The sequence below is a fragment of the Oryx dammah genome, unplaced genomic scaffold (genome assembly GCF_014754425.2).
Source record: "Oryx dammah isolate SB20612 unplaced genomic scaffold, SCBI_Odam_1.1 HiC_scaffold_29, whole genome shotgun sequence".
In the NCBI taxonomy this organism is placed as follows: Eukaryota; Metazoa; Chordata; class Mammalia; order Artiodactyla; family Bovidae; genus Oryx; species Oryx dammah.
The window spans coordinates 7414346-7435528 of NW_024070213.1; the positions used below are offsets into that span (position 1 = coordinate 7414346).

At 54.8% G+C, this 21183-nt stretch overlaps 1 protein-coding gene across 1 annotated transcript; it reads left to right on the forward strand.

The window, feature by feature from the left end:
• Nucleotides 1–284: 284 nt before the first annotated feature.
• TOB2 (transducer of ERBB2, 2) lies at nt 285–10557 on the forward strand. Its single transcript, XM_040233210.1, has 2 exons — nt 285–1057; nt 6692–10557. The coding sequence occupies exon 2, from the start codon at nt 6788–6790 to the stop codon at nt 7805–7807; it is 1020 nt and encodes a 339-aa protein (XP_040089144.1). The 5' UTR covers nt 285–1057; nt 6692–6787; the 3' UTR covers nt 7808–10557.
• Nucleotides 10558–21183: the final 10626 nt, after the last annotated feature.

Below are 21183 nucleotides of genomic sequence, written 5' to 3' on the forward strand. Positions count from 1 at the left end.
AACCGAACCGTGCAGGTGCAGGGCCGAAAGACACAGGGGGGAAAGTCTCCCTTTTCCCGCGACACACCCATTCAGCCAACACACCAAGTGAGCACACGCGCAGTCCCAGGCCAGACACCCCTGCCCTCTCGAACTTGCTGTCTAACCTAGGGAAACACTTTTACACGATAAGCACGATTTGAGTGGTTTTGCGCGGCGGCGGGGCGGGGGGGGTGTTGCACGAAGAAAAAAACTACGATGCGGAGTCGTGATGGGGAGGGGAGACGGCCCACGTGACACAGGCTGGCCAGAGGCAGCCTCGCAGACATCTGAGCGAGGAGGGAGCTGAGTGATGAGGCGGGCCGGCCAGCCACCAGAGGGTAGGACAAGGGCGAGGGCCCGGCCACCGCCAGGTTCCACGCCGAGCGCCTGGCCGCGCGCCCGGAGGGGTTAAAGCCGCCAGCCGGCCGGGAAGTAGTCCCGGCCCGGCGCCGGGCCACGCCCCTGCAGGGCGGAGGGACGCATCACGCAGGGGTGGGGAAGCCGGATCCGTGCGCAGGGTTGCTAAGGGTGAAACTTTTCATTGACTTTGCTCACTTCGGGCCGGGGCGCGGGAAGGTGCGAGTCGTCGTCTTGCGGCGAGAAGCGAGCGGCTCGGGCGACGCGCGGCCAGAAGGGCAAGACCGTCCTCCGGGCACAGCCCGGACCGTCCTCCGCTCCGCGACGCGAGCCACCCTCCTGGTCCTCCCATCCCCGCGCCGTCGCCGCCGCCGCCGCCGCCGGCTGGCCCGCCAGCCCTGCGTCCACCACCACCACCACCACCACCAACCCCCCCCCGCGCGCCGCCCTGCTGCTGAGCCCGACCTCCAAAAAAGCGGAAAGAATTACTGAGAGTCATAGCCTATAAGCCCCTCTCACTCTTTCCCCCCAACCCTCCACGAAGCAAAGGACACATCGGCTCCGGGCCCCGGCGGTGCCCAGGAAAAGGAGAACGACCTCCGCTCGGCTCGCAGGAGACACCGTGGAAGGAGAAGCCGCCCCGCGGCCGGCACGCAGCCCCGCCGCGGCGGAGACCCGAGTGAGTGAATGGGGGCCGTGCGGGCGGAGGGGGGTGGGGTGCCCCCCCCCAAGGACCCAAACAGGCAGGAGATGCTTTCCCCCACCCTCTCTCCACTCCGGCTCTTCGCTCTGTTGGACGCTCCACGTTGCTGTCGCACCCCCTTACACCTGGCCAGCATTTTTTCCCCCCTTTCCACCTCCCCACTGGAGCCCACGTTTTGCCCGTGCTGCTCTTTCCCTCGCTTTCCCTCTTATCCTGGGGTATCCCACAGTCTCTCTCTCCCAGTTTCAAGTGTGACCACCTCCTGGGTGGGGTACGTTTCCTCCCTCCGTTCTTAATATCCTAGAGAGTCGCTAGATTTTCCTTGTCCCCCCCCCCAAAACATAACTCTCAACACCATTAAATAAATCAAGAGGAAGGAAGAGGTTCCAGGCCTTCTAGCTTTGCTCCTCCTTTGCCCGTGTGCGGGGAAGAGGGGGGTGGTGGTAATAATTAATAGGGTTTATTTTGAGCCCTGTGGAGCCTAAGGGATGGAGAATGGACAACCCCCCCACACACCCCCTTTTGGACCGGTCAGTGATGACTGTCCTCTGTTCTCCAAGCCAGAATTCACCATTTTGGCTTGAGCTCTTTATCCTCGTCAGTGTTTCAAGGGAAAACTGGGCGGAAAAAAAGTACCCTTCCAGCAGTATCAGTGGATACTGGTTGACCCTGGTGAGGTGCCTCAGAGGAAGAGCCCTACTCCTAAGCGCCTGTCCAGAGGATGGACTGTGCCCTTGACCAGAAACGGAGGGGGAGGAGGGAGCAGAGAGACGAGCGACAGCTGGCAGCCCTTTCTCACCCCCTATAAGAGCCAGAACGCCACACATCAGGCGACAACTTAGCGGCTAGCCGAGGGGGTTCCCGGATGTCTGCTCAGTATCTTAACCTTTTTTCCCCCCGCCTTCCTACCCACCCTACCCTGGGAAAGGGTCCCTCATCTTTGATTTAACAGCAGAAAAACACCCCTGTTGCTTTCTTGGATGCCTGCCCCCATCCCCCTCTTAAGCAGAGGGGGGAAAGAAGCTTGTGTGGGAGGAAGGATTAGGGAGGTTTAACACCCTGTAGGGGCGCTTGGCCTAGGATCCGGTAAGTCTGGTCCATAGCGCAGGTCTTTCAGTGGGAGGAGACTCATCAACAATTTTAAGTATTAAAAGATGTTGTTCAGGTGTCAGATGTACCGTTTTTCCTTCCCTGCCCGGGAACTCTTTCCCATTACCTAGCCGGCTCTGGTTACTCGGACTTGGATTAGGAGAGAAGTGAGGCTTGGGCCCTGCTGGCGTCGGGCCTTTTGATTGTCGGCCCAGCGCCTCCCCGCAGCTCAAAACTGGGAATTTCTTTGGCCGAGAGGACAGGAGAACTGGTTGAATTCCTGCCTGTCCGTTCCTGGCTGTGAGGGTGCTCCAGCGGAGCCCACTGAGCATTAAGGGGCAAAGGCTCTTTTCTCTTCGAACCCACCGGCCCTATAGCAACTCCAAAAGGAAGCCACCGACCCCAAAGAATACAGATTAAAGTGGCGGGGGTTTGAGGCGGGGTAGGAATGTGACCCTATCTATCCCAGCCTACCACCTTCACCCAGAAAAAAAAAACAAAAAAAAACTCATTAGAAGCTGATCCTTAATTCAGCAGTCATGCGAGGCAGTGAAGAGACAGAAGGAGGAAAAGTTTAGTTTCTTGAGAAGCCGAGACTTGGATATGGTGGGGTGATACAATACGAAGAGTAGGCTTTAAGGATAGAATTTATATAAAATGTATTAGGCCGTGGGCGGGGAAGGCGGGGGGAGGCGCCAGCCCGCCACAGCGCGCATGTGCAGCGGAAACTTTTCCTGGATTCTCCCACCCTCCGTCGGGCATGCGTAGTTCCCTGGCTGAGTCTTCGCAAAGTACGCAGGGAAATGTAGTGTGCAGAAAAAGTAGGTCATTTGCTCCAACTCGAGCGTGAGGTTTCTAAAGACTACAATTCCCAGAATGAAGAGCCCGCCCGTCTTACGTTGGGGCGCAGTCAGGTCTTCCTGGATTCAGAGAAACCTGGTCTGCATAGGACGAACCCTCTTAGTTGGAAGGAGCCTTGCATGCCGGCTTGGGCTTGCACGGTCCATGTTTGAGGGACATGGTGTGAGACACTGGGCGGGGTATTGCGGTCGGTCGCCACAAGTCCTGGAAGCCTTTCAACCACACCCGCCGTCTGGGCCACCGCCTTCCAGACCAGTGGGGTGGGGCCACCCCCTGTCCCGCGAGAGCCAGGCCCCCACTGCCCAGCACCCGGTTAATGACATCGACTGGCCTTGTCAAAACTGAGATCGCCGAGTCCTCCTTCAACACTCACTCGAATCCAGTAGGACGATTTGGATGTTAAGGCTTGTGGTGTCTGAATTTACATGTACTGAGTTTAGGGGCCCAGTGGGTTCCCTCACCATCCCTCTTTTTCACCTTTAAAAGATAATTTTTTTCTTCTGAAAACTGTCCTTCACGTTTTTGTCACTTCTCTGGCGTCTCCATTACCATATCGTTGACTTGCAGCCATCTTTCAGCTTCTTTCTTCCCCCGCTTTTTGACATTCTCTTGAGCACTTACTCTAAAAAACACAAGCCAACACAGGGATCTGAATCCAGGATTAACTTTATTGCTGGAAGTAAAGCAAGTGAAAGAGGATGAAATCCTAAATAAGATCTGACAGGGAATTCCCTGGTGGTCTAGTGGCTAGGACTCTGCACTCCCGATACCTGAGGCATAGGTTTGATCCCTGGTCAGGGAACTAGATGCCACATGACAGGACTAAGACCTGATGACAAAAGGTCAATTTTGCTATTTAAGCACTTAGTCTTTTTTTCCTTTTTGTCACTTTTCTTGCCTTTTGCACCTGAGTCAGAGTTGTAGAAAGTCTTTGAGTCCTCCTCTGTGGTTTACCTTAAATCTACTTGTTCTTTTTATTGAAAGGTCCTTATTTTTAAGCTTTCTAATTTTACCTCATTGTATGAATATTTAGTAGATAAGCGTTAGAATTTGTACAATAGCCTTAAAAAAATGAACAAACTGATCTGAGCCGTCACTCCTGTCTTTAAAGACAGCAGTAGTGCTCTAATCCTCTGTTCCCTAAGCTTCTTGAAGTCAAAATTAGAGCCTGAGCTGATAAAGCGGAAAAGCTTATTCTGGTTGTCCGGCATTTTTCTAAGGTTCCACCCCACAGCCATCTGGCCTGGCCTGTTCTCCAATTAAAAAAGTGAAGGTGGCCGTATATGCGTCCTTACTCGTGCAGCAGCGTCACAGAGGTGGAAATTGGTGTGCAGTGTTAGCTGCTTATGCTGCAGAAAATGGCTAGCGAGGCAGGGCTGATGACAGTGATTCTATTGTATTTTGAGGTGGGAGGCTTATTTCCCAATGACTTTGGCCTGCATTTAAAACGCTCCCATTTTGAGACTGAACTGTTCAGAGGAGGTGACTTGGAAGGCAGTTAGGCAATAGAGTTTGAGAAGGCATAGATGGGTACAGGAGCCCTTTTGGACCATGTGGCATCCCAAGAGGCCATACGGTGCCTTGGGAGAAGTGTCATATGTCATGTTCAAGGTCTCCTTTTCAAAAATACTTTGAAGACACCGTCTTTAAATCCAGGCCCGTTCTTGGGAATCAGTGCCAACTTTCTGCACAACTCTTTAGTTTCCTGTGTGTTGGACTCTCCTAGTGGGCCACTGTGGCCCTTACAGACCTCCATTCTTGGGGGAGTGGGGGGCATAGTCCCGGTGGCTAGCTTTGCATCTGGTAGTGAAGTCAGTCCTCATAAACAGAAGGCTGCTTATCTTTACCATTCTTCTCTTTAAACCTAGAAGGACACTGGAATTAATCTTTGACCATGAATAGGCATTTGAAGACATATGGAGATTAAGTCTGTATTGGAGGCCGGAACAGAGGAGAAGACAAAGGTCTCCTGAGTCCTGAGCCTCCCTGTGGAGGGCTCTGGATTGGCCACACTCGTAGCATTTATTTTGATGCTGCCCGTGACCTCTCAGACCTGAGATGAGGGTGGCACTAGACTTGGCCAGTGTCATCAGATACTCCATACTGACCCAGTGCATTTTCTCTGATACTCACCTCAGAGAGCTTTGCCTGAGAGTTCATTCCTTAAAGTGCCCCCAGGGAACCATGGGCCCAGACCCTACAATTGCAGTGTAGTGAGCTGGGGCAAGTGTTCAGAAAGCTTGAGATCCTCAAGCCTAGAGTGAGCACCTGGATACTCTGTGCTGGACCCTAAAGGCATTTTAGTCAAAAATCCAGCTCCAGGGACAGAAGATGCCTGTCCTGGGTCATGAATGAGTCTTGCTTCTGGGCTGAGCTCAGCAGCACAGTCACACCCAGGGGTCTGGCGGGGCACATGTTCTGACTCTGTCAGCCTCAAAGATGGCCCTTTTCAGTTCAGGTCTCCCACGGTAGGGGCCTGGGTCTGCCCTTGTAGAGAAAGCGAGCCGATTAGGATCACTGCTCTCAGGACCTCACAGATCGTCTTCCTGAGAAATGAAGCTGGCCCAGACCTCAGGAATAAACCTTTCTGACCTCTGTGGATCTGGCTGTGAGAGAATCCCAAAATAACAAGCTGAGTGTTTATGTTGGGCTGCCTCCTCTCCAGGGATCTCCAAACACTTGATAAATCTGGTCCAGTGCCAAGGACAGGTGGTCAGACAGTCCCTGGGAGGCTGAGTGACGATGGGTCCCCAGCTGGAGGCTGGAGGGTGATGGAAAATTTCTTCTCTCTGCTCCCCCTCATCACAGCCAGAAACTGCAGAGATTTCCCTGAGGCCACACCAGTACTGCTCCTGAGGTTTTGTTAGCCTAAAAGGCTTGCTCCCCTCTCTTCCTCTGCTTCTCTGGGGCAGCCCCTAGTCAGCAGTTCCCTTGTTGGTCTGTGTGTCTGACTGTGATAGGTCTTGGCTTTTTCGGGGGGAATTGTGCTCCAGTCTCTGTTCTTGGAGGTTTATCTGGATGGAAATGCACACCTTGGTTACATGTTCTGCCAAAAAAAAAAAAAAATCAGTTCTGCAAATGTCGAGTGAACCAGAGCACATACACACCCAGGGAGCCCAGGATAGCAAATGGGATATGACTGGATATCAGCCTCCCATGAAATGCTGGTCGTGCTACTTCCTGTTCAGGGACCCGGATCACTTTTCATTTAAGGGGGAGAAATGAAGAGTCTAAACTCCTGTCGTAACCTGTGACAGTTTGGGAGTACGACTTCCCTGCGACATTGTGGGAACCAGTTAGTAAGAACCGTCCCCTCTCCTTCTGATTTAGGAGCTCAGTTGTTTTTTTTTTTTTTGGTGTCACTCACAGTGACCTGAATTCTCAAAATAGTGGAAACCACAGCACCCCTATTTCTTTAGAATTACTTAAAATATTTATCAAGTGCCTCCTGAAATATCATGTCACTGATGAAAGAAAGGCTGAGAAGAAAGTGGCCTACCCACAGCCTCACATACGAGCCTACCACTAGTGGAGCAGAAATGGGACCCTGGGCCTCCGTGTTCCAGAGTTGGTGCTTTTCTGCCTTTTCGGTGTCATCCACCCCCCACCCCCTGGCTTTCTTCATGTCTACTCACGAAGCCTTTCTTTTTTGTTTCTCAGAATTGTCTGGAACCCAAGGCTGCCCACCGTACGTTTCCTACCTCTCCCCTCGACTTGTGCACACACCTGCATTGATTCTCTGCCTAGGAGAAGACCATGCAGCTGGAGATCAAAGTAGCCCTGAATTTCATCATCTCCTACCTGTACAACAAGCTGCCCCGGCGCCGGGCAGACCTGTTTGGCGAGGAGCTTGAGCGACTCTTGAAAAAGAAATATGAAGGCCACTGGTACCCCGACAAGCCGCTGAAGGGCTCTGGCTTCCGCTGTGTCCACATTGGGGAGATAGTGGACCCTGTGGTGGAGCTGGCCGCCAAGCGGAGTGGCCTGGCGGTGGAGGACGTGCGGGCCAATGTGCCTGAGGAGCTGAGTGTCTGGATTGACCCTTTCGAGGTGTCCTACCAGATTGGTGAGAAGGGGGCTGTGAAAGTGCTGTACGTGGATGACAGCGAGGGCTGTGTTGCCCCCGAGCTGGACAAGGAGATCAAGAGCAGCTTCAACCCCGACGCCCAGGTCTTTGTGCCCGTCGGCAGCCAGGACAGCTCCCTGTCCCACTCCCCGTCCCCGCCCTTCGGCCAGTCGCCCAGCCCCACCTTCGTCCCCCGCTCAGCCCAGCCCGTCACGTTCACCACCGCCTCCTTCGCAGCCACCAAGTTCGGCTCCACCAAGATGAAGAAGGGGGGTGGGGCCGCAGGGGGGGGTGCAGGCGGCCCGCAACCCCCGCAGCAGCAGCCTCGCCTGGCCCGCTCTCCCACCAGCAACTTGCTGAAGCAGAAGAGCCTTTCTCTGTCCCTGCATTCACTGAACTTCATCACCGCCAACCCAGCCCCTCAGTCCCAGCTCTCACCCAACGCCAAGGAGTTTGTGTACAACGGCGGTGGCTCGCCCAGCCTCTTCTTTGACGGGGCCGATGGCCCAGGCAGTGGCTCCCCGGCCTCCTTTGGGGGCAGCGGCGCTGGCACCTGCAACAGCAGCAGCTTCGATGTGGCCCAGGTGTTTGGTGGTGGTGCCAACAGCCTCTTTCTGGAGAAGACACCCTTCGTGGAAGGCCTCAGCTACAACCTGAACACCATGCAGTATCCCAGCCAGCCGTTCCAGCCCGTCGTGCTGGCCAACTGACCGCCTACCTGCCCACGGGGCCAGGAGCACCCAAGACCACAGGAAAGAGAAAGGAAAGGAAAGGCCAAAAAAAGAGAGGAAAAGCAAGATAACACAAGATTTCCAGTCTTCTCACTCTAACTTCTAGAAACAAGATCCAGCCCAGGCATGGAGTGGGAGGGGGCTTCTGAAGCAGCGAATTGGGTTTAACTCGGCCCCCCCTGCTGTTTTCCTGCCTGCCTCTTGATTTATTTGGTTGGTTTGGGTTTTATATTTCTTTTTTTTTTTTTTAACATGTAGTTTTCTATATAACATCTTTAATTAGTGGCTTCCTGTGCTAAGAATGGTCCAGATGTGAATTGCTGCTCCCTGCTCCCTCCCTCCCTCCCTCCTTCACACGCCTGGTTTAAAGCTGGTTTGTCCAAGCTCACAGGGAAGGAAGAACTGCAGCTGGGGCCCGGCCCTCCTCAGAACAGGGAGAGACTGCCCCGTGTCACTGCCTCCATCACCCAGCTGTCCTCTGACTCAAAGCCATCCAACCTCATCAGGCCTTCTTGGGCCCTACCACCCAAATAGGTCTGACTCCAGCCCCTGCCCTCTCTCCGGCCTGGGCCTTAGGGAGCTGCCAGCTGGCCGCCTGACACCCTCCCCCCTTGAGCTGATGTCTGTGACTCCAGGGGTGTTAGCAGTCTGTCTGGTGTCCCTTTCATCTCTGCCCTGTGGCCCCATGCCACCATTCCCACCTGGCCCAGACAGTCACCGAGGCCCTGGAGCCCCAGCCGTTGGCACAGGCGGCCTCTCCTACAGCCCCCTCTTTCCTGGGCCTGCGCTGGTGGGCGGGGAGGTGGGGTGAGTGTCGGTGGTATGCGTGCGTGGTTTGCTGTCCTGTTGTATGGGATTCCAAGCCATGTGAAACTTGGTCACTAGGTGTGACTCTGGGTTGCAGCAAGTGCTTATTTATGTGTGAGGTTGGGGAAAGGGCTAGGGGGGGCTGTCGGTCCTTCTGTGGTTCACGTGGAGGGTGAGTCTGGCTGAGCCTGACACCCCCAGGGGAAAGCAGTGCAGAAACCACTGGTTTCCCAACTGTGGAGGGGTCTGCACTTTCGTTTGTTTTTGACCAAAAAAAAAAAAAAAAAAAAAGGTTAGCAGTGAGGGGCTAAGGAGACATCCAGTCTCTGATACCTAAGAGGAGAAGTCCCTGGACTCGGACCCTCCTATTGTGTGACCTCAGCCCAGGGTAGGAACTGCTCCCCTGAGGACCTGGGGTGGAGGGGATGGGAGTTTGGGGTCAGCACCTGCGGTGGGCAGTCCTAAACCTTGAATTGAGACTGATCTTTGGGCTGTTCTTGTTTTAGTACATTTCTTCCTCTGCCTGCTGGGGAACCTCCTGCCCTCCCCTCACTGCCTGACCCAGTCCCCCTGGACCCTGATGCTCTGAGGACGTGATGGTCTGGACAGGCGCGTGGCCCCCACCGCCCTCCCACCTCTGCTGGAGAGAAGTTGTTTTTTTCGACCCGACCCCAACGGGCTAGCTTTCCACACCATGACGCTTTGGCAAGTGGGTGTGGGCACCAGGGGCCCCATCCCCAGAAAGTCCCAAAGCCCTTGGCACGCCCCAGTGACCCCAAGTGGGCAACTGCTGCAGCAGTGGGTCCCGCCCAGACAGACACTGCCAGCCTCCTCTCCCTGCAGTGGGCACCAGCTCTACCTCCCTGAGCAGGGCAATGCCCTGGCTCCTCAGCCCAGCACCATCTGTCCCCCTAGACTTCTCAGGGGCCAGCCCAATCTGGGCCACCCTCTCCCTTAGCCCTCAGCTCCTGCACAGGTGACAGGCCCAGGCTGCTCTCTGGGAAAGGTTGGATGCTGCCTTATGCCCCTCCCAGCCCTTCCCCCCACACGCACGCACACAGGCACCGCCACACCTGGTCGGCTCGTTTCTCACCACATACAGGGAGGGGGAGACCAACCCCTTAGTGTCTTTTGAAATAAGAAGAAAAAATGTGTGTTCAGGGGCATGACTCCTGGGCTGGGCTCTTGGGCCCACTTCAGTGTGTCTGCCTCAAATCTAGGCATTTTTGCTTCAATTTTATTTTTTTTAAGAAAACAAAACCGAAATCTGCACTAATTTACCTGGTTTCGTAGGAAGACTTTTTTTTTTTTATTTTCTACATTTTTTGGTGTCCGTTTGTATTGAATAATTTGCTACATTTGTAAAATGTAAGAGGTATATATAATATATGTATATTTCTAACGTAAAAAAACGTAATTTTTTTCTTTTCAAGATTTTTTCTTAAAAAGAGGAGAGAAAGATATTTTTTCAGGAAAAACAAACTTTAAAATAAAAAAAGAGGAGAATAAAACCTATTTCTCCCCTTTCCCCATCCTCTCTCTGTCTACCCTTCTTTCCCAGGAACAAATCAAAAGGTGGATTGTCTTGTAAAGAATGTAAACTTTTTAGTCCAGAATGATGTCTTTTTCTCAATGCAGTGAGCTGTAGATTCTCTAGTGTGACCCCTAGGGATGGGAAGGGGGGCATTGAGGCAACACGCAGAGGAGCTTGGGGGAGCAGGGTAATGAACTTGTTTTCTTTAGTGAAGGAGGAATACAATCAAGCATTTTGTATTCAGAATGTTGTGCAATATTTTGGAATGGAACATTGGTGTGTTTAGAGATTTAGTTTAAAAACAAAACAAAAAGATTGATCAAATCTGTACAGTTTATATTGTTCCAGATTTTTTTAAGTTTGTATTAAAAGCATGATATATAATAACCTGCTGGCTCCCTGCTTGTTTTGTTTCCGGGGCCCCTTTTGGGAGAGGGAGGGTTGGAAGTGATGACTGTCAGCTTCAAGAAGTGATTGGCCATCCTCACGTGAGCCCCTGGAGGGTCACGGTGTTGTGGGCCCCCTTTTACCAACTAGCCCATCAGCACAGGACACTTTGGGGTGCCCACTCCCACACTGGAAACCGGTTCCATGAGGTGGGGAACTGCCCCGCTTCCTCTGCCGATGGTGGTGAGAACAGGACACGCCTGCTTGTGGAACAGCAGCCCAGGGAGGGCTCAGCCTCCAGCCTGCTCACCACCTCAGGCTGCTAGACCCTTAGGGGTGGGCGAGGAGGAGAAGCGCCTACCTAGGTCAGGTTCCGTCCAAAAACCTGGTGCTTCTTGGCCGGGCGATTCCCGAGATGCTTCAAGGCTGAAGCGGCCTACCTGAGCTTGGGCCTGGGGAGGAGCCGGCCCCCTGCCTTGCCATCTGCTAATTTTCTTAGGAACTCAGCCATCTCCTCTACCCTCCACCATCTCTACCGTGGGACCTGGCACCTCCTCCCCAGCGGGGATGCACACCAGCCCCTCAAGGCCCACGGGATGAAGAGGGCGGCTGTGTTTGTTGAATCTTGTTTTACCCTCACAACAACCTGATGATAACAGGTATGATCTCAACGGTACAACTGAGAAATGGCCTCCATGTTAGAATATCTGCTAATTCGTAAAACTGATAAATGGGGAAGTTGATTTTGACCCATGTGTGGCCTTTTTATAAAACTATGGTAATTGTCACGGAAGAGTGACATGGGGTGGGCATGGGAGGTCTGATCTTGCCCCCTCCATCCAGGCTGGGGCAGGGGACAAGCAGCTCTTCTGGGGCATCAGCAGGATGGGGGTTTCCTCAGGCTCCTAACCGCTCCCCCCAAATAGGACACCACCAATCCCTGCCCACCCAAGTGTGTGGACTGGACCTAGATGCTCTCAAGCCAGGCACCACATCTGCACAAGGTCCCAGGAGCCCTTGACGTCCAGCCCCTCCATGGGCCGCTTCCCCCAACAGAGCCTGTTGAGGAATGAGGCCCCAGTCCAGGGTGCCTTTCCTCGGCCCTGGCAGGGAGAAGCCCAGCCTGTCTACGTGTCCCTGAGCTCAGGCAGCCCATTGCCTGTGGGCCCCAGGGCCCCTCACATGTTCACCCCTATTTATGTTAATATAAATAAAACACCTAGCACAGACCCTGCTAGAGCTGGGGCCCCCAGCTACTCAGTCCCACTTCCTGGGCACGTGCCAGGGAGCTGACAGGCCTGGGGGAGGCAGCTGGAGGCCCAGTTCAGGTGCCAAGATCGCCTCCCCAGCCAGCCCCTCCAGCTGAAAGAACAAACGTCAGGGCTCCTGGTGGCTAAGTGGTAAAGAATCCACTTGCCAGTGCAGGAGACACCGGTTTGGTCCCTGATCCGGGAAGATCCCACATGCCACGGAGCAACTAAGCCCATGCGCCACAACTACTGAGCCTGTGCTTGAGAGCCCGGGAGCCGCAACTCCTGAGCCCGTGGGCTGCAACCGCTGTAGCTCAGGACCCTAGAGCACGTGCTTCACAGGAGAAGCCGCTGCAATAAGAAGCTCATGCGCTGCAACTAGAGAGCAGACCGGAGGCTCCAGATGCGAGCACACCTCCAAATTCTCCGCAGCTCAGGCACAGACCTGACTGGTTCATGTGTCCCTGCATCCATTTAATCATCAACGGTTGGCTCTGAAGTGGGGCAGGGGGAGACCTGGGCGTCAGAGGAGATAGAACGTTCGGGTAGACCTAGAATTCCTTGGGGAAAAGGCTCATTTATTCACAAACGCTCCGTGAGCACCCACTGCCCTGGGCACAGGGGGACAGCAGTGACAGGATAGGTGTGCACAGGGGGCCTGGGAGCCCAGGGATCGGGAGGCGAAGAAGAGCCAGGAAGGGGCAGAGCAAGGCCATGGCCCCTCCCCAGGGGATGTGTCAAGAGGGCACCCAGCAGGGAGGCGTCTGGACTCTGCTCCCTGAGAAAAACGAGGTTTCCAGTCCCAACCCTGCCACTCCTGAGCTGGGTGACCTCAAGCAACCACTCCACCTACTCAGGGGCCTCAGTTCCCTCACCTCTAAAATGGGGATAATAATTACACCTACTTGTGAAAATTAACTACAATAGTGATTGGGAAATGCTGAGCACGGTTGCTGGCCCAGAGTAAATGACAAGTATCATTTCATCATCAAGGCCATAATCATCCATCCTCAAACACCACCAGCCAACAAGTCCAGGAGGCTTCCTTGATTCAGCACACAAGCAGAAACCCAACCCTGCAGACAGCAAGACTAGGCTTGGGTGGAAAAAAGAGACTCCATTCTCAGGGCAGACGCTAGGCTGGCCCCCAGCCTGCCCTCCGCAGGGGTGGGAAGCTGCTGTCGCCCAGCAAGGCAGTGTCCTGGGAAGGATGCCGGTCACTCCTGATGTGAGCCCCGAAACCGCCTGGGAGTTTCTCCCTGGAGAGCAGGTGGGCGGGGAGGGGTGAGTCATGGCGGCGGGAGAACCCGGCTCCATTCACCACCGCCTGCCTGAATCAGTGCCAGTCCCAAGGCCAAGGGGATGCTGCTGTCTGGGCCCCTCACTGCCACCGCCCCCCAGTGAGTCATGGGGTGGAGGGCCACATGCCTGTCCTCCGTCCTCCCTTCCCTGGATCTGGCCACTCTGGCCAAGTTCTGAGTGGGCAGGGCCTAAGGGCAGGCTGGGATCCGCCCGGGCAACAGGAACCTGCTGATTTGCTGGGTTTTAATTTGGGGAATTTCAACTGCCAGCGAAAGAAATGGGTCCTCATAGCTGCCGACTCTGTGTAACCTCAGATGTCTGTCTCTCCCCTTGACTTCTGTCCCATTTGTACAAGAGGCAGTGAGTCTCGGCTCCTGTCCAGCTAGGCCACTGGGGCTGGACCCTGGGCCAGCACCTCTTCCTGCCCCACTGGGTCCCAAGCGCTGGACCATGGGCTGTGGCACCTTCCCCAGAGAGGGGAGCAAAAAGCGATGGGCTGAGAGCCCCGCAGGCATGAGGACTCGCACAGGATCCTGCTGGGCTGTGGCAGGGCTGGGTGAGTCCAGGGAGGAGAAGATGCCTGGCCCAGCCACCTGGACATCTGGCTCCTGAGGCCAGCTCTGCCCTCACCTGCAGTAGGAAATCACCCAACATTCAAGGTTTACCATTCTATACTATACAGAGCCCCCATTAGTCCTGGACATGGTTCCAGGCAGGCAGCATGTGGGTAGTTCCCCAACCAGGGATGGAACTCATACTTTCTGCATTGGGAACATGGAGTTGTAACCACTGGACCACCGGGGAAGTCCCCCAGGTGTCTTCATGAAGCTATTTTCTATGAACCACACACACACAAAAAAGTGATGGATATATCAGATGGTGAGGACGCTCCACTAAGACAATCAAAACTGGGGATAGCAGCCAGTGACCAAGTAACCCCTTGAGATTGGCTGGTCGGGGGAAGGCACACCATCCCAAGGAAGGAGCTTTCAACCTGCGACCTGAAGTACAAGAGTGCTAGCAGAGAGAACAGCAGAAGAGTCAGCCACATCCATGGGTGAGGCAGGAATAAGCATGGTGTGCCCAGGGAATGAAAAGACCAGCCATAAACAAGGGAGTAGAGGAGGAAATGGCAACCCACTCTGGTATGCTTGCCTGGAAAATCCCACGGACAGAGGAGCCTGGTGGGCTACAGTCCACGGGGTCGCAAAAGAGCCAGACACGACTTAGTGACTAAACAACAACAAGACACAGGCAAGCAGCACAAGATGAGGTTGAAGAAGTTCTCAGGGCAACATCATGGGCCCCCTAGCCCAGATGGCGAGCTGGGATCTAATCTCCAATGTGAGTGTTGTCACTCATCCCCAGGTTGCCCCATCTGCTCAGGCTGGGAGCAGAGAGAAAGAGTTCTCTCACACCTTCAATCAACAAACCTTCCCAGAGCCCCTTCTCAGTGGTAGGTCCTGACCTGGGCTCTGGTCATGGGCCTGCTGGAGGACAGGGGAACTACTGGTGGAATGAAATCACTTCCCTGGTGGTCCAGTGACTAAGACTCCGCGTTTCCATTGCAGGCTCAGCTTCAGGACAGAATGATGCTCAGGGAGCCACATATGCCCCAGTGAAGGTGAAAGCGTACGACTCTTTGCGATCCCATGGACTGTAGCCCACCAGACTCCTCCATCCATGGAATTTTCCAGGTAAGAGTACGAGAGTGGGTTGCCATTTCCTTCTCCAAGGGAACTTCCCAACCCAGGGATCAAACCCAGGTCTCCCGAATTACAAGCAGACACTTCACCATCTGAGCCACCAGGGAGGCCTGCGTGCCCCAGAGGAGGCTCCTATCCAGCCTAAAGGCTCTTCAGAGGGCTGATAGACGGTCACGGGCGAGCAGCTACAGCCCAGCACACACACCAAGTACAATGGCACCTAGACTCAGCACTGAGGGGCTCCCTGCAGTGGGTAGAGAGGCAGGAAAAGGAACAAGACTCGAAAGCAGAGACGCGAGGGAGTAAAGCTGTGGGCACAGTAAGTGCAGATGACCTCTTTCATGAAGCGACAGAGATATCCAGAGGGTGGAAAAGTAAAACTAAAATTATAAGACGTCTAAACGAAAACAGAAGAGAAACTTTCTCGGCTGTCCAGTGGTTGAGAATCCGCCTTCCTGCAGGAGACTCAGGTTCCATCCCTGGTCGGGGAACTAAGATCCATATGCTGCAGGACAGCTAAGCCCATGCACCACAAGTACTGAGCCCACTGGCCCTAAAGCCTATGGCCCGCAATGAGAGAAGCCTGTTCACTGCCGCGAGCCCTTCCGCCACAAGTAGAGAAAGCCTGCGCGCCAAAACGAAGACCCCGAGCAATAAAACTTTTAAGGAAAGAGAAGAGAAAATCTTTGTGATCTTAAGTTATACAGAGATTTCTTAGGACTCCAAAAGAATGATCCATAAAAGACTGATAAGTTGGACTTTATCAAAATAAAAAACTTCCCTTAGATACTATTAAGAGAATAAAAAGACAAGCTACAGACTGGAAGAAGACATTTGCAAAACAAAGTCTTTGTAAGAGTTTTCATAGAGAATCCATGAGGAACTTTCAAGACTCAACTATACTATGTCACAGTATATACAAGTATCAAATCATTATGTTGCACACCTGAAACTAATACAATGTTACAAGTCAGTTACCAGGGCAGTTTCCGACTGCCCTGGTGGTCCAGTGGTTAAGAATCCGCCTGCCAATGCCAGGAGACAGAGGTTCGAGGAATTAGTAACTATTATACACTGCTGGTGGAAATGGAAAATGGCACAACCACTTTGGAAAATAATTTAGAAGATTCTTTAAAAGTTAAGCATTTATCTACAACATGATCCCCCCATTCCATTCTATTCACCAAGAAGAAAAGGAAATAAATGTCCATACAAAGACTTGTATACAAATGTTCATAGCAGCTTTATGTGTTAGCCCTAAACTGTAAGCAACCCAAATGTCCTTCAGGAGGTGAATGGCTGAACAAACCCTAGTAATCCACACTATGGAAAACTACTCAGCATTAAAAAAAAAAAAAAAAGTACTGATACATGAATGAAGCTCAAAATATTAATGCTGAAAGAGCAAAAAAAAAAAAAATACTGTTTGAATCTGCTTATGGAAAATTCTAGAAAATGTAAACTAATCAGGTCGCAAAAGAAAGCAGGTAAGTGGTTTGTTGGGGACAGGAGGAGGAGGGGAAGGGGCAGAAGGGGGGATTAAAGAGGGGAACATAGGAATTTTGTGGGGGTGACTGAAAATTTCATGTTTTGACATATTATATACTATGAAACCATAATCACTGTTTATCAATTATTCCTCGATAAAGCTGTGAGACAAGTCATAGTCCCTGCCCGCACTGGGCTCATTTTCCAGTGGGCAAGATAGATAGTAATCCTGATAAACAAATGAGAAAATAACCTCAGAGAATCAAAACCACATGGCGAGAACTTGGCAGAGGGGGCAGCAGGGAGCCATGGGGGACGGAGCCTCGGTGTTCCTCCCCTCTCTGTGCCCCCACTCCTCAAGGCAGCCCCCTGCCTGCCCCACTCCCCGTGAACTCTCAGCTCTCAGCCACTGTGGGGCTTTGCCCAAACCCCCGCCTGTCTCTGCAGCTCAGCTTTCTTAGCCCTGGGCCGCGAGGGGCGGGGAGACAAGGCCGTGGCCTCTCCCGTCTTGGTTCTCTGCCCAAGGGGGCCTCTCACCTGGGCCTGGCTGGATTTGGGGACAGGGACAGGCAGAGCAAAACTGCCAGGGGCAGGGAAACATGCTTCTCAGGAACCCAGCTGGCTTCACAGGAAAGGCACACCAGGGCGCCTGTCTCTCTGGACTGGGGTCATCTGCTGGGGAGAGAGCATGGTTTGGAGCAGCGGGCACCCCTCCTCAGCAGGGCTCACAGAGAGGCTGGAGGGGCCAAGGCGTGCCAGGCCCGGGGACAGGGAAGGCTGGCCTGAGGCCCAGAGGGGTGGAGCAGGAGGTCATCGGCCAGGGGCGAGGGGCCCACTTGGCCCTCTCTCTGGACACAATGTCCTGGACCGCTCCACAGCTTGGCTGGCGGACAGGGAACAGTGGCTGGCAGAGGGTTCTGGCAGCCAGCCCAGTGTGGGGGAGCAGCCTGGCCCGAGCAAAGGCTGGTTCTTACAACCTGTCCTGCCACCTTGGGCAAGGAGTGGACCAGCTTATCTGGGAGGCAGGCAGGGGGCCTGGCGCCCTGTGGGGACCTCAGCAATCCCTCCCTACACTGGGCCTTAGTGGCTGCATGTCACCCGCAGCCGCTGTCGCTGGAGCTAAATTCACCAAGAATATAGAACCCTGAAAACCTGTCCTGTCCCTCACTGCTGTGGCCTGAGGCAGTCCACAACCTCCCTGAGACACAGAGCTCCACTTGGAAAATGGCATCGACTTCCTCGGGCTTTAGTACTTGAAAGCATTTAGGATACTTACCCTCACAGAGGAAGCCCTTGATGGAATAGTTTGCTATAATTGGGTAATGCTGGAAACGCAGGAGACAAGGGTTCGATCCCTGGGTGGGGAAGATCCCCTGGTGGAGGTGGGGAATGGCAACCCACTCCAGTATTCTTGCTTGAAAAATCCCATGGACAGAGGAGTCTGATGGGCTACGGTCAATGGGGTCACAACGAGTCAGACACAGCTGAGTCAGTGGGTACACTCGTGTGCACACACACACATGCAGGTGCACATGGAAAGCATTCAGGATAGTCACCCTCACAGAGGGAACCATTGATGGAACAGTTTGCTATAGTCACATTATAACAACATTTATATCAATATAATATATATTGAGGGCCTCCTGGGTGCTGGGAAAGCAGGCTTTATCACCTTCCTTTTACAGGTGAGGAAACTGAGATGTAGAACAAAGGGACACAGATGATATCAAGGAGCAGTGGGCCCCCCCCCCAAGGGAACCCAGCTTCCCCCAACAGGGAGGAGCCTGACAGGTGGACCTTGGGGGTTCCCTCTGCAGAACAGAATGAGGGAGAGGGCAAGGGGGTCCTAGACACTCAGCAACAGAACCCAGAGACCACGCTTGCTTCCCTTAAGACTCTCTTGGCGGAGAGCAGACTAGACTGTGAGCCAAGGTGCTCAGCAAGGTTTGGGGGCAGGTCAGGGAAGAGATGTTTTCACTCATCCAGCAAATATGGATGGAGGGAAAGACAGTCTGGTGCTGTTGCATGCGGCCTCCAGAGCTGGACTGCCAGATTTTGCACTCAGACACTGTCACCTGTGAGATGCGTGTGGCCTGGGGACTCCTGGTTTTCCCACTGAAAGTGCCTTTGCGCCTGGGCAGACCAGGACTTTTGATCACCTGCCTGGAGGAGTTACTCCACCGCTTGCCGTCAGCTGTAAAAGGGCACCAGTTCTCACCTCAACCTGCTGTTTGAAGGTAAAATGAACATACAGCCCTGCGCTCACACTCCAGGCCCAATAAAGGGGAGCAGGGCTAGAGGCATTTCATCTCATCCTGGCAGAGGCTAAGCAAGAGGGAAGGGAGATGTGATTATCCCCACGTTGCAGATGAGAGACTGAGGTTCCCATTGTGTCTAAGCACCACAAAGGTCTGGACAGATATCTCTCTCGTCCCAAAGTCTGCTTGTAGAAGGTCCTCAAAACATGTTGGGTGGGCTACTGCAGAGTGTAAACAAGGGTGGCCCTGCAGGGAACCCCCGGCTGCTCCCAGGGGTCTTGTGGGAGGGCAATTGGGCAGGGTCTTCTGTGTGTCACCAGCGGCCCCTGCAGGATCAGCCCCACCTGCAGCTGCCAGCCAGGCCACAGGGCAGACCGGGACCACGTGCTCCCTGGGCAAAAGCCAAGGTCCACTGGGAGCTGACTGGCCGGGCAGGGGCACCGCCTACCAGCACAGCGCCAGGCCCAGGCCCTGCACTGTGTCAGGTCCTGGGAGAGGTGAGTGGAGGAGGACAGTTCATAGTTACCTTGTTAAGTACCCAGCAGGTGCTGACATGCAAGGTTCTTCCCTAGGACATGAGAAGGAGGGCCCTTGAGCAGCCCCATTTCCTAGGTGGGGACACTGAGACCCAGAGGCAATTTACCCAAGGTCACTCAGAGGGTGGGCGGAGGGATCAGTCACCACTGGGCCTCACTGCCTGACTTTAGAATTCAAGATACCGGTGGCCCTCGCACAGTACGGAACATTCCTCAGCAGGGGACCTCCAGAGCCCCCAGGGTCAAGGCCAGGGAGGGAACTTTTGTTCAGAGGAGGAAGCCGCGGGTCCCACCCGGAGCTGGGGCTCTCACCGCAATCTAGGCTCCCCCGGGAGCCCCAAGATCCGGGCAAGAGCGGTCACTCCCATCCCCCCGTGCACCGCCCCGCTCGCTGTGCTCTGCTGGACAGCTGCCTCAGTTTCCCCTCTGGCGTTAAGTAGAAGGGGAAAGTGCTGGGGGAGGAAAACTGACGCCGAGAGACAGGGCCCAGGCCGATCCTTTGCTAGACCCCAGCAGAGAGCGATAAAGAAGGCGCGGGGCAGGGGCGGGGTTACGTAACCGGTGGCGCGGGACGGGGCGAACGCCCTTGCAGGGTGGGGCAAGCGCCAGGGCGGGGCGGGGCGGGGCGGGCGTCAGGACGGGGCGGGGCGAGCGTCAGTGCAGGCGGTGAAGGGGAGGGGAGCCGCTGGGGGAAGAGCAGTTCCCAGGAAGAGCCCAGCTGGCTGTTCCGTCCTCTGGACACCAGGGCAGCCCCCTCCGCGCCCCTCCGCGCCCCTCCGCCCCTCCGCCCCTCCACCCCCTCCACCTCCCGCAGCCCCGTCCTCGGCCCCCGAGAGCTGGCGTACCAGGGGGGCCTGACACTGGGGAGACCAAGGCCTAAAGCAGAATCGGCGAAGTCGCTGAGGCCGGGCCTGGGCGTGCGGAGGGGCCGAGGCCGCTCCCCGGGGCGTGGGGGAGCCCTGTACTCAGCCCCTCACTGGCTCCCCAGTGCCCGGCCTTGGCGCCGCGCAGCCTCCTCTCCAGAGCCTGACCCGGCCTGGTCACTCCTCCCGCTTGGGCCTGGCTTGGAAGCTCGGCAGCGACTCGGCCCCGCCTCGAGGCCCGGAGGTTCCCCCGCACCCCACCCCTCCCCACCGTCCCTAAGGTCACCCGGGACCCGAGGGAGCTCCCGGCCCTCTGGAGCGCCTCTGCCTCCCCCGCCCGCCGGCGGCGGTTCCTGCCTCCCTGCTCGCACTTACTTCATCCACCCGGCCTCGCTGTTATTTATAACCGCGTCTGTCTCCCCAGCACCGAGGGGAGGCGGCTGCAAGCCCGGCGCTGAGGCCTGCACACGCAGCTGGTGCAGCAAATGCGGGCCTCTGGGCCCACCTTTGGCGCGTAGACGGAGGAAGCCCTGCACCTAAGCGTGGCAGCTACCATCCGAGGTCATCCCCAGCCCCAGGTCCCTCCTGGACGGCACTGGCTCTCCCTCCCTGGTGGTCATGGCATCCCAGGAAGCTCCAAAAGTAGGATCCTTGGGGCCGCTGGAAGGCTTCTTGCAATGTGGATTCCAGGGTTCCGCTCCAGGTCCCTTTGTGTGGGCCTCCCCGGGAATGACGCCTGGGATTCTGCATTTGAAGCACGTTCTTTAGGAGAATTCTGAGCTTTCTAAGATTTGGGAACGATCTGTCCTGTGGTTGCTTTTGGGGAAGGGAGAAAGCAGACAGCCGGAGCGTGGCAGGTTGGAACTACCCCTTCTTTGGTTTGATGGAGCAGGATGGAAAGGAGAGGTTCAGTTCAGTTCATTTCAGTCGCTCAGTGGTGTCAGACGCTTGGGGACCCCATGAACCGCGGCTTGCCAGGCCTCCCTGTCCATCACCAACTCCCGGAGTCCACCCAAACCCATGTCCATTGAGTCAGTGATGCCATCCAACCATCTCATCCTCTGTCGTCCCCTTCTCCTGCCCTCAATCCCTCCCAGCATCAAGGTCTTTTCCAATGAGTCAGCTCTTTGCATGAGGTGGCTAAAGTATTGGAGTTTCAGCTTTAACATCCATCCTTCCAATGAACACCCAGGACTGATCTTTAGGATGGACTGGTTGGATCTC